This window comes from Elephantulus edwardii, unplaced genomic scaffold, assembly GCF_000299155.1.
Source record: "Elephantulus edwardii isolate Elephantulus edwardi_28Jun2011 unplaced genomic scaffold, EleEdw1.0 scaffold00043, whole genome shotgun sequence".
Lineage (NCBI taxonomy): Eukaryota > Metazoa > Chordata > Mammalia > Macroscelidea > Macroscelididae > Elephantulus > Elephantulus edwardii.
In genome coordinates, this window is record NW_006399793.1 from 6,359,393 (window position 1) to 6,376,493 (window position 17,101).

Below are 17,101 nucleotides of genomic sequence, written 5' to 3' on the forward strand. Positions count from 1 at the left end.
TCAGCAGGAAGTAGCTAAGAGAATACGCCGTCCCCTTTTCCTTATGAATCAGGGTGAAGTCTCTCTCAGGAGTGATAGGGAATGGCCAAGGACACACTGACAAAGGAAATTAATCAGAACTGGCTTTGACAAGGACTGTGGCAATTGGACAATTAAAACAGACTTTTGGGGGGGAGGGGAAAAGAGGAACGAACTGGGGGTAGAGAAAATAGTGCAACAATGAATGAATGGAAACCCAAAATCTCTGTCTGTAAATGTTCATTAAATTTAATTTAAAAAAAAGAAATACAGATGTAGAAACTCTTTCTTTAATATGTGGAATGTTCATGGTTATACTTGATATTGAAGTCTTAACATTTTGCTTTCTTATTTTTGCAGGCGAAGACTATAGTATAGCCTCATCGGATGTGGTCTTGCTAGAAGGGGAAACCAGCAAAGCTGTGCCAGTATATATTATTAATGATATTTATCCTGAGCTGGAAGAGTCTTTTCTCGTGCAACTGGTGAATGAAACAACAGGCGGAGCCAAGCTAGGGGCATTAACAGAGGCAGTCATTATTATTGAGGCCTCTGATGACCCCTATGGATTATTTGGTAAGTAAGCTAGTCTCAATTGCCATGGTTGCTAGTCCAAGCGATAGTCTAAGTGTGCTCTATTGTACATAGGGTTTTCAAAGGCCTGTCATTTTGGAAGTGGATGGCCAATCCTTCTTCCTAGTCTGTCTCAATTTTTAAATATATATAACGGTATCTGACAGACAAGCGTTCTACACAAATCAGTAGATGAAAGACAGGACTTGGCTAACACAGAACAATTTCGAGAAATAACATATGAACAAGAGCCTATGGTGATGAAGGAGGAAGTTCAAATTACTCTGAAGGAATTGGCAAAAAACAAGGCTTCAGGATTTGATGACATACCAATTGAAATGTTTTGACAAACAGATACTGCCCTGGATGTGCTAAGTTATGCCAAGAAATCTGGAGGACAGCCTGCTGGCCAAATGAGTGGAAAAGATTGGTATTTGTTCCCATTCCAAAGAAAGATGATCCAACAGAGTGCGAAAATTATTGAACTATATCATTAATATCACATGCAAGCAAGATTCTGCTAAAAATTATCCAAAAACGTTTAGAACAGTATGCCAACAGAGAACTGCCAGATGTGCAGGCTGGATTTAGAAGAGGTCGTGGTACTAGGGATATTATAGTTAATATTAGATGGATCTTGGCAGAAAGCAAAGAATACCAGAAGAATGTCTATCTGTGCTTCAATGTCTATGCAAAGGCTTTTGACTGTGTGGATCACAACAAGCTATGGCTGACTCTGAGAAGAATGGGAATCCCAGAACATTTGACTGTGCTAATGCAAACCCTATACTTGGACCAAGAGGCAGTCATCAGAACAGAGCAAGGAGACAGTTCATGGTTCAAAACCAAGAAGGAGGTCTGTTAGGGATGTGTTCTGTCTCCCTTTTCAATCTGTTTGCAGAACAGATCATCCGAGACGCTGGGCTGTACAAGGAGGAATGTGGCATCAGGATTGGTGGAAGAGTCATTAACAACCTACGTTATGCAGATGATACAACTCTGCTTGCTGAGCCTGAGGAGGACCTGAACCGCTTATTGCAGAAGATCAAGGACTGCAGCCTTCTTTGTGAATTGAAGTTGGACAGCTAGAAAACAAAAATTCTCACCACTGGGCCAATTGGCAGCATCAGGATGGAAGGTGACGAGATTGAGATAGTTAACAGTTTTAGTTTACTTGGCTCCACAGTCAACACTCTTGGTAACAACAGCCAGGAAATTAAGAGACAAATTGCATTGGGAAAGTCAGCTGTGAGGGACCTCTCAAGAATACTGAGGCACAACGACATCAGGCTGGAGACTAAGGTGAGCCTGATCCAGCCTATGGTCTTTGCAACTATGTGCTATGCATCAGAGAGTTGGACAATGAATAGGGATTATAGAAAGAGAATTGATGCCTTTGAGCTGTGGTGCTGGAGAAGAGTGTTGAATATACCATGGATTGCTAGGAGAACAAACAGGTTTGTCCTGGAGAGGGTGAAGCCAGAATGCTCCTTAGAGTCAAGGATTCTGAAGCTTCATCTGAAATACTTTGGGCATGTTTCAAGGAGGGACTGGTCCTTGGAGAGGGACATCATGTTTGACAGAGTGGAGGGGTGGCGAAAGAGAAGAAGACCTTCAATGAGATAGATCGATTCTGTGAGTGGAGTGGTGGGAATGAGTGTGTTTGAGATGGCTAGGTTGGCACAGGATAGAACAGCATTTAGGGCTCTTGTACATAGGGGTCGCTATGAGTTGCAACAACTCGATGGCACATAACAACAACAATAACAACAATCTAGTCTAATCTTTTTTTACTTGTCTGTAAAGTCGTGTAAAATCCCTTTTCTTTTATTTTTAGAGACTCAGACTTGAATTTATTTATTTATTTTAACTAAACTGGGCTCTTGGGATTGAATGGTAAAGAGTTACACTTCCAAGCCAAAGGCAAGCAGTTTGAATCCACCATGTGTTTTTCAGGAAGAAGATTGGCAGTGTCCTGTGCAAATTATAGTCTGAAAAATCCACTTGAGTTTCAACAATCAGTTCGTTTGGACATGATGACACAGCTCATCAAGCCATTCAAGGGTATTTAGGGTGCAGTTCCTGACAGTAATTCATGGCTATTCATTAGCTACCAACACATAGATGACTCTCCACTGGGTTTTTGGGTGTGAAAATCACATGGAAGCCATTGCCCAAAATTTTCCCAAGGAGCAGCTGGTGACTTCAAACCACCAGAGAAGTATGGCCTTCCCAGTACAGCTCCTCCAGAGTTCCTTTTTGACAGTCATTACTGATAATGTTTGGTTGTTGTTATTGTTATGTGCCGTCGAGTCATTTACAACTCATAGCAACCCTATGCACAACAGCCCTAAACCCTGCTCTATCCTGCGCCAACCGCACCGCCTCTGACACACCCATCCCGATTACCCCAGTCACCGAATCAATCCATCTCATAGAGGGTCTTCCCCTCCTGCGCTGCCCCTCCACCCTCCCAAGCATGATGTCCCTCTCCAAGGACCTGTCCCTCCTGGCAACATGTCCAAAGTATGTCAGACAAAGCCCCAGAGTCCTTGCCTCCAAGGAGTAGCTTGGTTTAATCCTCTCCAAGATGAATCTGTTTGTTTTCCTGGCAGTCCATGGTACATTCAGTACTCTTCTCCAGCACCACAACTCAAAAGCATCCACTCTCCTTCTGTCCTCCCTAGTCATTGTCCAACTCTCTGATGCATAACAAGCGATTGCAAATACCATGGCCTGTATCAGGTGCACCTTAGTCTCCAGAGAGACACCGTTGCTCCTGAGTACTTTAGAGAGGTCCCCAACAGCAGACTTTCCCATCATGATACACTTTTTTATTTCCTGACTGCTGGTGCCAAGAGTGTTGACTGTGGAGCCGAGCAAACTCAGTCTGTGATTTATAAAATAGCATCCTGAAATACCTACAACTAGGAGAGAATAAAATAGATGAATGGGACCCCTAAGCAAATCCAAAACCTTCTCCAGCAGGGCAAAAAGGGAAGCCATAGTCTGGGAAAAATATTTGGTAATGATATGTCTAATAAAGAACTTAAATCTAGAATTTATAAAATGCTCAAGCACCACAAGAAGATAAAGGTAAATAACCCTGTTGCAAAATGGACACAGGATATGAACAGACATTTCACTGGCACCCTTATTTACTGTTGGTGGGAGTGTAAAATGGTTCAACCATTGTGGAAAGCAGTATGGCACTTTCTCAAGAAGTTGGAAATAGAAGTACCCTTTGACCCAGTAATTCCACTACAGGGAATATACCCTAAAGAAACCAGAACTGCCAGCCAAGGAGATATATGCACACAATGTTTATTGCTGCGTTGTTCACAGTAGAAAAGAGTTGGAAATAACTTAAGTGCCCATCAACAAACAAATGGATAGGGAAGCTGTGGTATATTCACACAATGGAATACTATGTTGCATTGAAAATCAAGGAACTCATGAAATATTATACAAAATGGGTAACGCTGGAGGATATTATACTGAGTGAAATATCTCAGTCACAAAAGGACAAATACTTTATAGTACAACTGTTGTAAAATGGGACTGACATCAGGGTTGACGGGAAACTAAGAGGGGATAAATAACATATACTGCATTGAAACAGATGAGGGAGAGAACTGTTTAGGAGGAATATATGATGAGGTATTATTGTCATGACAAGAATCCTAAATGAATGCTGCATAGTGGAATGGACTGGGAGGGGGGATTGAATAATAATGACTTTTTTTTTTACTTTTGAATGAGAAAAGTGAACTGGGGAGGGGTGGGCAGGGAGGAAAGTGTGCAACAATGAGTGAATGGAAATCCAAAGTCTCTGTAAACTTTCATTAAAATAAAAAAATTAATTGAAAACAAATTATTCAGAAGTCACAAACCTGTGCCTTTTTGGTCAGGTATGGTTTCTAGATGTAAGTTCAGAGAAATTATTTAGAAATATTTAATATTTTGATAGCTAGGTCTATTTCAAGACTTTCCTTATATTGGAAATATCTTGCTTGGTATTTCCTGTCATGATTGGCATTTACCAGGAAATTTAAATGCCTGTTGTCTTTTAGACCATGCTTACATTTTCCAGATAGCTACAGAACTCATGAGAACCTTTTCAGTTGTGTCACTTTCCTCATGCTTGCCTGGCTTGTGGACAGCTGAGGCTTTTCTTTTAGTTTCTGTTGTGATGTGAAACCTTTTTCAAATTTTGTCAAGGCCTGGTGATTTTCTATCATAGTACGTTATTCTGATTAATGAGCACATAGCTACTTTAGTTGCTTTACGGAATAAAGAATGGACTATCCACTTCCTCTGGAAACTCTATGAACTTTGATAAATGATGATGGTGTTAGAAGGACTTCAGGCCCTTTGTTTATAGAGTTGCTATGAGTCAAGCTCGACTCCATGGCAATCAACAACAATAGCAACAATAGGATGATTGTAAGTGGAATCAATGTTACTTTGCATTTGAAATTAACTCTATAATTTGTCTTTCAGGTTTTCAGATAACTAAAATTATTGTAGAGGAACCTGAGTTTAACTCAGTGAAGGTAAACCTGCCAATAATTCGAAATTCTGGGACACTTGGCAATGTTACTGTTCAGTGGGTTGCCACCATTAATGGACAGCTTGCTACTGGCGACCTGCGAGTTGTCTCAGGTAATGTGACCTTTGCCCCTGGGGAAACCATTCAAACCTTGTTGTTAGAGGTCCTGGCTGACGACGTTCCGGAGATTGAAGAGGTGAGAGGAATGGCTAGTATAGAATGATACTGTGAAACATGACTGTCTCATAATGACTAGAGAAAATGGATGTTATTTTAGTATTGTAGAAAGGATGTCAAGTTATTTCTGTGAAAATGTTCAAAAGATTGAAATATCTAGTAGCATAAGATGCTATACTATATAGTGTAAGATAAAATAATATACTATAGTAGTAAAGATATAGATAATAAAATCAAGAATATTGATAAGTCATCTACCTATGACTATATATTAATGTGTGTGTGTGTATATATATATATATATATTTGACAGCTGTTTCAGTTTTCAATGCTTTGAATAAATTTTTACTTTATTTAATATAAACTTACTTTGCATTTATAATTAATTTTGTTTCAATGTGAATCATTTCATCTTGAATATTGTAAGTGCAATTTAGGTGTAAATTTTGATTCTCTAGTCATTAATTCTGTTTTCGATGCTTTTGAGGATTTACTATATGACCAACACTGTGCTAGACACATCTGCTTGATACTTATTTTATTATAATAAAAAGTAAAATTGACAAAAAAATAAAGTTTCATTGGGAAAATTCATTTATCACTAATATATACTATACTGACTGAATGAAGTGTTATATATGACATTTAAGTGTTATTAAGCCCTTACTACTGTAAAGTAACCTTTAATAACCTTTATACTTGACAGTATCAAACATTTATAAGAGAAACTCATACTTTTTTTTAGTGTGGTCTTTACCTCTTAAAATTTACTAGATAAATACAAATTTTCTTTTTCCTTTTTTAAAGTATAGATGACTCTACGATGCCATATTTTTTGTTTTAATTCCTATCATAGAAATTCCATTTAATATGGAAAATAGAGAATAATTAACTATGTATGATGAATCATAAACATTATTTTCTCAAAATAATAAAGATATGGTATAAAAGTCATATTGCTAAAATTATAAATTAAAATAAATGTCTTAATTTTGAATCATGAAGTTATGTAATAGTATATTAAGCCATTTTAAATAGCTTATCTGTCATATATAAATTATCCTCTTTTATTAAAAGTTGATGATAGGTTATTTTGTTTCATCCTGGTCTCAAAAATGTAATTGGAGAGTTTCCTTGAGCTCACTTATACTTCCTTCAAGTTTGGTTTTATGCTTGTATTGATATATTTGACTATTTTTTTTAAATCAATCATTATTACTCTAATTTCAGAACTGGGATGCTGTTAAGGAAGTTTTCACTGTATTTTTAGGTTATTCATGTGCAACTAACAGATGCCTCTGGTGGAGGTTCTATTGGGTTAGATCGAGTGGCTAAAATTGTTATTCCTGCCAATGATAATCCTTATGGTACAGTAGCCTTTGTTCAATCGGTTTATCGAGTTCAAGAACCTCTGGAAAGAAGTTCCTGTGCTAACATAACTGTCAGGCGAAGGTATATCAGCTGGATTGGGGAATGTGGGGGTTGTGGGATGGTGGGGAAAGATCTCTTGCTGAATTATGTTTCTTAAATTTGGTGCTGTTTACACTGTAAATGATTTTTTTAAAGCTATTGTATTTTTGATTGAATGATATCTAATGCTTTCAATTTAAGCTATAGGTTATATGCTATCATATAACCTGTTATTGAAGTCATGGTGACAATGACGGTTAAATGCTGAGCTACCAATCACCAAAGTGTTGGTTTAGACCCATTCAGCATCTCCATGGGAGAAAGATTCAGTGACTGGCTTCTGTAAAGCTTGGCGTTTGATTGTGTGCCATTGATCAATTCTGACTCATATTGGTCTTTTACTATAGAGTAGAAATGTCCTATAAGGTTTTCTAAATTATGTTAATAGGGCCAGATTCCCACTTCTTTTCTTATGCAGAGCCACTGGTACATAAAACCCACCAGTCCTTTTTGTTAGTAGGTTCTGACCTGTTCTGCCACACCAGGCATCCTGTAAAGGTTATAACCTATGAAATCCTATGGGGCAGCTCAACTCTTGCCACATAGGATTGCTGTGAATCAGAATCAATGCAAAGGTACCTAACAGCACTGTTATTGGGGAAATGGATAATGGATTCTACATGACTGGACTTTGCAACCCAGAAATTTATTCGTGATTTGTTAGGATTGAGCTTAAATTGATGACGTCCCTCTAGGTGGAGGGACAGTGAAAAAAAGGAAGACTCTCAACCAGGTGGATTGACACAGTGACTGCAGCAGTGGGCTCAAGTGTGCCAGAGATTGTGAGATGGCACAGGATAGGACAGGGCCCGGTCTGTTGTTCATAGAGTCTCTCTGAGTTGTACCCTACTCCACGACACCTAATAACAACCACAACAACAGATGCTGTATAAAGTGGTTAATTTGAAGATTCTCTCCACTTCCCCCCATTTTTTTTCTCATTAATAAGCATACTGTTCACCGAGTTTCTTTTGAAATAGAAAATGCAGTTTCTTGGGACCCTGTAAAACGTATTCCTTAACAGTGATATTAACATTACTCTATTTTAATAGTGAACATCAGATCAATTTTATAGTTTTTTCTGATATGTCAGAGGTCATGTAGCTGCATATATTGCAAAGTATTTTTAGAACTTGATTAGAAATAAGTCTTCTTTTAATGAAAACTAGTAGGTTTCCTTACATGAGAAAACAAAATATTGAAAGACAAATATAATTATGAAACATGACACTAATGTTTTCAGTGTATTTTAAAAAGAAAGTAAAAGCCACAAGGAGAGATGCTCTTCTGTGTGTATGATGCATACATTACTCTGAGGTCTTAACCTGTCTTTCACCTGTCACTCCATGTTGTAGCGGAGGGCACTTTGGTCAGCTGCTGCTGTTCTACAGTACATCTGACATTGACGTGGTGGCTCTTGCTGTTGAAGAAGGCCAAGATTTATTTTCCTACTATGAACCGCCAATTCAAGGGGTGCCGGATCCACTTTGGAGAACTTGGGTGAATATCTCTGCAGTGGGGGACCCGCAGTATACTTGTGCTACTTTGTGCCTCAGAGAACATGCTTGTTTAGCATTTTCATTTTTCGGTGCTCCTGAGAGTCCTCAGTGTTTCTGGATGACATCTTGGATCAGTCCAGCTGGCAAGAGCTCTGATTTCTGGACCTACCGGAAAAACACAACCAGAGTCTCATCTCTTTTTAGCAGTCAGGCTGTGGCTGGGAGTGACTATGAACCTGTGACGAGGCAGTGGGCCATAATGCTGGAAGGGGATGAATTTGCAAATCTCACAGTTTGTATTCTTCCTGATGATTTCCCGGAGATGGATGAGAGTTTCCTGATTTCTCTCCTGGAAGTTCACCTCATGAACATCACAGCCAGTTTAAAAAATCAGCCCACGATAGGACAGCCAAATACTTCTACGGTTGTTATAGCGTTAAATGGTGATGCCTTTGGAGTGTTCATCATCTATAGTATTAGCCCCAATGCATCAGAAGATGGCCTATATGTTGAAGTTCAAGAGCAACCACAAACCACGGTGGACCTGGTGATCCACCGGACAGGGGGCAGCTTAGGCCAAGTGACAGTCGAATGGCGTGTTGTTGGTGGAACGGCTACTGAAGGTTTAGACTTTATTGGCGCTGGAGACATTTTGACTTTTGCTGAAGGTGAGTTCTAAATGACTTTCAATTCTTTCTAGCAGAGTTCTCTTGGCCAATTCCTACGATAATTTTTTTATAGTAATTTTTACTGTTTACATTTTTGTTTATGTGTGAAAATATTATAAGATCTTGAAAAATGGAAGTTAATTGACTTGTTCGTGGTTGCCATGTTGTATGTAGGTTGACATGGCCCTATATATGGACAGTGTTAGTTATTTATAAAGATATTTTCAGAGATTGTGTAAATTTATTTTGCTTTATGGTTAAAAGATTAAAAATGTCACACCTATAACAGAATGAACAAAAGAAATGTTCATAATCTCATATTCCAGAGCAATTTATTATATATTTTTTACATATACATATATATACACAATATATATACATATACATACATATATATGTTCCTTTAAAAGAACACAATGCCTGGGACTATGCTGCATGTTACAGAATACCCTTTGAAAACATCTAGTAAGAATTTCATTTCATAGCAAGTTTTTTCAAAATATGAAGCTTTTCTGTAATGCATAGCTCCCAGTAAAATATTTAGGAAATATTGGAATCTGATATACTTGTTGAGGCAGTCTGGTAATTATAAATGGTTCTCCCTGTTTCAAAGAGAATACTGAAAATTTAATGAGGAAGGGGTTTGACTGTCCAATGGCTTTGGTAAATAAAAAACAAAACCCCGAAAATAATATGTATAAACTAGTAACATTATACAGATTATTATTACATTGAATCATAGTTTTATCATAATATAAAATGGACTGTATTTTACAGCGCACCTCTATTTTTAGATAATGTACACTCTCTGGCCAGTCTTGTCACTTCTAAATTGATGAAAAAGTGCAAGAATTGCGAACGAGGATACGTCTATTCTATTCCCCTTTTCTTTTTGTCTTGCCTTGTGTCTCTGCATCCTTTCATCCTCTTTCCAGAAAACAAGGTGAAATAAATTTGTGGAAATCATATGCTAAATGCAGCGGGGGAGTCTGTTGATTGTACAGTTGTTTAGTGATGACTCATGTGCTAGTAGAGTTTTAGGCCAAATTAAAAACCAAATTATTTTAATCTTGGACTATCATTTTGCCTTTTGAATTCCTCTTCAACTTTCCGTTTTGACCCACATTCTAAGAAATTTTCCATAAATACTTTCAACTCGTATAGAAAGAGTCACTTCATTCAGAGTCTTTTGCTCAGAATTTTCCCAATTTTTCTGTTCCACATTTTGGCTATGATTCCCTGAATGTTTCTTGTATTGTAAGGTTTTGTTTAGTGAAGTTTAGTAATGTTTAGTGAGGTTTTGAGTTAATTCTCTAATTACATATTCACAGTAAAGCTATAATGGTCCCTTTAGACGAGGCCATTTCTAAAGTTAACCTGTTGCTGTTGTTATGTGCCATCGAGTCACCTGCAACGCATAGCAATCATATGTAAAATAGCTCTGAAGCCTGTCCTAGCCTTTGCCATTCTCACGGACTCCAACATACTTACCTCATTGCCCCAGTTTCTCTGTCAGTCCATCTCATCCGGGCCCTTCCTTTCCTGCGCTGTCCCTCCACTTTAATGGGTATGATGTGCTTCTCCAAGGACTGGTCCCTCCTTGCAACATGCCCAAAGTATGTGATGTGGAGCTTCAGAATCCTAGTCTCTAAGAAGAAACTTGGTTTAACCCTCTGCAAGGCAGACCTGTTTGTTCTTTTGACTGTTCATGGTATGTTCAAAAGTTTTCAAAAAACTAGGACAACCAAGTAAAATAAAGTCATATTTTTTTTTAAGTTTCTATGTCTTATCCATACTTCAACAGTTACTTTCTTTGCAATATGCTAATGGAATTTTACTGTATTTTGTATACAAATGAACACAGGTTAAAATGCAAAATTTACTTTTGATGGTGTGATTTACTGTCTCGGGATACTTTCTGGAAGGTCAGCTTTAAGTAGGTTCTGAATTGATGATACATGGCAACATTTCTCACAGTGAAATATATGGCATTCTGCTATATTTGCTGAATATTTTACAGTGAAGTATTTTACGTGATGCTAATAGTTTCTCACAGTGAAATATCAGACACAATGGCTATATCAGTGGCCTCAAGCACAGTAAAGATTGTGAGGATCGATGGCACAGGGCCGGGGAGTGATTCCTTCTGTTGTGTATTCACTTGATATGAGTCAGAGATGACTCAGTGACACCTAACAATAATAGCATTAGCATTTCTCAAGGAATTAAATAATTATGATGCATTTAAATTTATTTATTGAAACTATTTTAAGAGAAAGTCTTTTTGTGACATTATATTAGTATGTTTTTTATTCTATTCCATTTTTTTCTCTCTCTAGGTGAAACCAAAAAGACAGTTATCTTAACAATTTTGGATGACTCCGAGCCAGAGGACGATGAAAGCATCCTTGTTAGTTTGGTGTACACCGACGGTGGAAGCAGAATCTTGCCCAGCTCTGACACTGTTAGAGTAAATATTTTGGCCAATGACAATGTAGCTGGAGTTGTTAGCTTTCAAACAGCTTCCAGATCTGTCATAGGTCATGAAGGTGGGTTCTTCTTCCTGATGAGCACCCTTATTCTCATTTCTGTGGATGTCATTGTTTCTCTAGTCTTTTAAAGCTTCCAATTTCCCCTCTTACTACTTTGTTGAGATCTGTGTGTTAATTTTCACTCAATTCATCTGTGAAAGGGCTGCGTAGTGATATAGTTAGGAGTTTTGCAGAACTGATAGTGGGTTTTAGCTTGCTGTTCCCCACTTGAGTGATATTGTAGAGGCTAGTCAAGCCTGGAATGGTCAGTTTCTCATCTGTTTGATGGGAAATATGATATTTACTTCATCAGTGTCTTTGTGAAGACTGACTGACTATGAAGTGCTTTGCTTACTTCCTGGAAGGCATAATAGGTGTCAGTGGTAGCTGTTGGCAATAAATATTGAACCATTGGATCCTTGTGAAGACAAGCAGCAGTTTTAACTAGTGATTATTCAGCTTGAGATAGATTGATAGTACTTGATTAGTTTGTCAACAAAGTGCCAAACATGATAGTTATACCAAATGTGAGTTGAAATTATATTTTCTGTAAAAATAGTTATTTTTTGAATCATTTCTTAATATTCCCAAGTCATATGTAGAATATAGGCTAATTTTGGTTAGTTGAAGACATTCTAGTAGTTGGGATTTTTTTCTTTAAACAAACCTGTTTTGCAAGAATTTTTATTTATAGCCCATGTTTCACCATATCATTTGGTCTTGGAATTAATAAAAATAGTAATTTCATCTTACAGAGTTAAGAAATAAAATGGTGAGTTATTGAACTTCTGTTTTATAGATGAGAAAACGGAGAAACAAAAAATTAATGGCTTCATGAGATCACACAGCTAGTTAGTGGTTGTGCTGGAAATGGAATGCGTTTTCCTGGCCATTATATTTTACATTATTGTCTTCACAATTTTCACGTTTATTTAACATGCATGCAAATGTCAGAGACATTTTCTAACTTTGCTTTATTTAAGTGGTCTAGAATAGTAAATTGTCATAGCAATAGTGAGCATAAGTGACTAATAAATTGTCATAAGTCCATTCTAAAGATAGAGCATCAACTGTCAAAGTATTTGTCACAAAATGCAAGTACAAAAGTCATGTTGGGTAAGTTATTCTGAGTAATAATAACCAGAATAATTACATGTACTGAGTGTTTTCTGTGGCGAGAGATTGCATTTTCTTTATTTCATTTTGCTTTAAAAATAAACCATACAATGGGTTTGTAATAATATAAACCCAGACTTTCATACAGAGAAACGGATGTTTTGAGATCATCGTTTCTCCAAAATATGAATTGTTGTTGTTTTGTACCGTAGAATTGGACCTGACCCTTTGCTGGCCCTCTGGTGGGTTTTCAGAGTCAGTTAGTGACACGGGAAAGTGTCCATCCTTCCCCACGGAGCAGCTAGTGGTCTTGAGTCGCATGCCTTTGGGATTGCAGCACAGCTTCTTGCCACTAGGCATACAAGTATAAAAAAATTAAAGTGATATCCTGGGAATTATAATTAATTGTACACAATATTCCATCTATGTCATCAACTTTGGAAAATCTAGTTCCTAATTAGCAATGCCTGTTTTTTGTTTTTTCAAACAAGAAAATCCAAGACACTACCTGCTAATGTAGTAGTAGTTGACCAGTTTTGTGGTTTGTGTTATTCTTTTTTCTTTCCTTTGCATCGGAACATTTGAAATGTGCATAATTGATGAGTCAGTAGAAGTGATCTTATTTAGAAATCTCTCATATGCCTTTTCTTTCTTTTATTCATAATTCTCCCCAAGAAGTACATTAGACTAAAACTGTATGTGCTTAAATTTAGTATGAAAACTTGCTTTTTTATCAATTGAAATTGAGAGTCTGTAAGTGAATTTTTTCATGCTATTTGAATTTTAAAAATCTTTACCTAACTACTTAGTTTTCTAAAACAAATTTAAAAATTGTAATAGTTTTAAAACTTTGATAAAAGTGTTTGTATTTTGTTTTTTCAATTTTCTTTGCTTAAAAAGTATTAGAAGTATTTATTTATTTATAGATTCAAAATATAGTTGCTGAAGTAACATTGCTTTTAAGTGAATAGTTATGATTTTAGGTATATATCCATGCAAAAAAAAGATTTTAATATATGTAATTTTAAAGTTTTTTTAAACATGATTCTATTTATCTTTTTTATAATAAAAATATGTTTTCACTACACAGTTTATTAGTATATTTTAACTTGTATTCAGTGTACTATTAAGACTTGTAAATTGCACATATTTTTTTCAGCAAGCAACATGATCAGCAGTAATCCCTAGGAGTTTGCCTTTCACTTTGACAATTTAAATAAACAGCTACCATGATTTTCTTTAATTTTACTTACTATGGGATAAAAGCCAGAAATGGATAGTATCAAAAACACTACCAATCATATAAGGAAGTTAGCTGAAACTTTAGTAAAGTTGTAGAGGTTGATTTGACATCTGTCCTTTATATTTTTTTTTTGTAAAACAAAATCATTGATGGTATATGTAAGTCATAATCTAAACAAATGTGATTTTCAGGTATTTGCAAGCATTTTTATGCATGCATTGGGTAAAATCACATTGCATATCAGTGTAAAGAATTTGTGTCCTTTCGAGCAGTGAAGGGAGAATTTGTGCTATTACCAACTTTGACCATGAGGCTTTTCTAATGTTCTTTCATTTACAGAACATTCATGTTTTGGTGCATGCTTTGTCGTGTAAATGTGTTTGTGTTTTTCACTTTAGCATGTGTTTGGTAACTCTTACATATGAAACTTCTCGAAGTTCTACTAAATGGAAGCATTTAGAACTTGGATCCTTAGGTGAAGAAACAATAAGCATGTATAAAACTTCTAAAGAAGCCAAAACAGATTTTGTAATGTTCTTGGAGAAGGTGCTGTAATAATCGCATGTGTGGAATTTGGATTTTGTTTATTTCTGTTCTTAAGCTCACTTTCATTAAATGCTTATCAGTCTATCCCTTTCACTTACAGGAGAAATTTTACATTTCCATGTGATAAGAACACCCCCAGGTCGAGGAAATGTTACCGTTCATTGGAAAATTATTGGGCAAAATCTAGAACTCAATTTTGCTAATTTTACTGGACATCTCTTCTTTTCTGAGGTAATATCACAGAGAGAGAACTTTACCATAAATATTTAGAGGAAAGCATATTTTTATAAGAAAAAGAAAACTCTAATTATATAATAAAAAAGGAGATTGATATGAAAACTAGTTGCTTAGAAACTTAACGGAATACTCTAAGGGTTTTCTAAATCTTAGAAAGGCACTTGTTCTGTATTGTGTTGAGGTTAATCTCTGCTTTAAGCAGAAAATGACAACTTCAAACCGTGAAACCTGTAGAAACTGGAATTTGAGGGGCTTGCTTTATGTTTCAGGTCTTAAATGTTTTCCACCCTTCACAGGGTGCAGTCTAATCCTGCCACTCTCCGTTAGTGGGAAATGTCTGAATTTTCTCTTTCTGCTGGATGTCCATTTTTGTTAGTTTTGATGTTTGCTGCTTTTACTGTTTTTGTTCTAAAGCGTCTCAGCTTGCCCTCTGCCCTCCCAGTGTAGGTATTAATTGTGTCATTCTGGAGATGATGGGCAGGACTTTTTGCTCCCATTGTCTTGGAACTTTATGCACATGACATTTGTAAATAGAGCTCTGAGAAAACAAATCCTTTCAAGTCCTGCTTACATGATATTTAAAAGTTCTGTTGATGGATTCTTTCTCATAGTTTGAAAAAGATTAACTGGAGGGAATTAACTGCAAAAACGTTTCTTGTAATTAATCACCACCATCACGAGGTCTTTACCAAATCAACTTGGTATGAATCGTTTACTGATTATGTTGTTGTTATGTGCCATCGAATCGCTTGTGACTTATAGTGACCCTATGTACAACAGTCCTAAACTCTGCTCCGTCCTGTGCCAATCGCACTGTCTCCGATACACCCATCCCGATTACCCCAGTCACTGAATCAATACACCTCTTAGAGGGCCTTCCTCTCCTGCGCTGTCCCTCCACCCTCCCAAGCATGATGACCCTCTCCAAGGACCAGTCCCTCCTTACAACATGTCCAAAGTATGTTACACGGAGCCTCAGAATCCTTGCCTCCAGGGAGCCAAAGTTTAACCCTTTTCAGGATGAATCTGTTTGTTTTCCTAGCAGTCCATGGTACCCTCAATACTCTTCTCCAGCACCACAGCTCAAAGGCATCAATTCTCTTTCTATCCTTCTTAGTCACTGTCCAACTCTCTGAGACATTTCCTCTGTTTCCACTGCTGAATAACCTACAGCCTGCTACCTTGACTGCAACATTGGACGTTTAGCACCCTTCCCTTCTCACCACTACTCTAGTTCTCTTTTCAGTCATCCATCTTTTCTGTTCACCATTGTCATAGCAATATATCTTCCCAACTGATTGCCTTGTCTGGAATTTTTAGTAATTACATTGGTCATTGTATATAAAATCTGCATTCTTTAGCTCAGATTCAAGATCTTTCACTATATGCATCTATTTACTCTAAGCCTGATTTCCGATGATTCTGTGGCCTTTTAGTTATTTTTTAAGCCATGGAACTCTTAGTTTCTATACTTAGATACTCAAATTGAAAGGCCAAGATAAGCATTAGATAGTTTGTACTCAGTGATAACACAAGGGCTGATTTTGTTTTTATTTGATATAGGGTTCATTGAATCAAACAATATCTGTGCATTTGTTGGACGACAACATTCCTGAAGAGAAAGAAGTATACCAAGTAATTCTGTATGATGTCAGGACACAAGGTAATTTACAGTTTCATTTAAAAGGTTTATTTCTAGTATAAAATTCTTTTTTTTTTAAGAAAATGACGAAAGACAATTTCTGGCTTGATACATTCACAGCACCCGAATTCACCAAAGTAGCATCAAGAAAAAAAAACCACCCAAATCCACATATAAATGGGCTTGGGCAGTTCAAACCTATGTTGTTCAAGGGTCAGTTGTAACTTATATGTCAATTTTGACTGCGCAGGAACTTGGTACTCCTAATCGTTATTTGTTTAAGGATCAACTGTGGATGCAATAAGAAGAATATTATTTTAAATATCAGTTGGCCTATGCTTTTAGGTTTTAATTAAACAGCTATGTCTGGCAATGTGCAATAGAACATACCATCCTAAACAAATCCTTAGGCACCCAATCTCTGCAAATGGTAAAAATTGGTTATGTCTTTGAAAAATCAAGAGTTTCCTTCTGATTTTGCTATCATATGCATAAAAGTATCTTTAAATATGTCAACTTACTTTTATTTATAAGAATATAATAACCTCAAAATATTTAAGAGTGATTAGAAAGACATGCAGAAGTTCTATGCTGAAAACTACAAACTGTTCCTTAGAAAAATGAAAGTACTTAAAGAAGTGAATGGGCACATAGTATATTTAGAATAAAACACGTGATATTTTTATTATTTCAGTGCATGTCTCATTCCAGATTGTCAGTTACTATATACAAAATATCTAATCAATCATCCCCTTAATGTAGTCCCACTCTTTTATTCTAGTTTAGTGTTCATTATCTATCTATTTTTTTCTCTGCTCTCCCCTCCTGT

General features: G+C 36.6%; 1 protein-coding gene across 1 annotated transcript in view; it reads left to right on the top strand.

The window, feature by feature from the left end:
• The window catches only part of GPR98 (G protein-coupled receptor 98), a 1,036,968-nt gene that overhangs the window by 215,123 nt on the left and 804,744 nt on the right, over nt 1-17,101 (top strand). Inside the window, exons 28-34 of the mRNA XM_006885387.1 lie at nt 379-594; nt 5,095-5,339; nt 6,591-6,772; nt 8,146-8,957; nt 11,297-11,506; nt 14,494-14,624; nt 16,194-16,293. Of these exons, the coding sequence (XP_006885449.1) occupies nt 379-594; nt 5,095-5,339; nt 6,591-6,772; nt 8,146-8,957; nt 11,297-11,506; nt 14,494-14,624; nt 16,194-16,293 (1,896 nt within the window). The remainder of the gene's footprint in view (nt 1-378; nt 595-5,094; nt 5,340-6,590; nt 6,773-8,145; nt 8,958-11,296; nt 11,507-14,493; nt 14,625-16,193; nt 16,294-17,101) is intronic.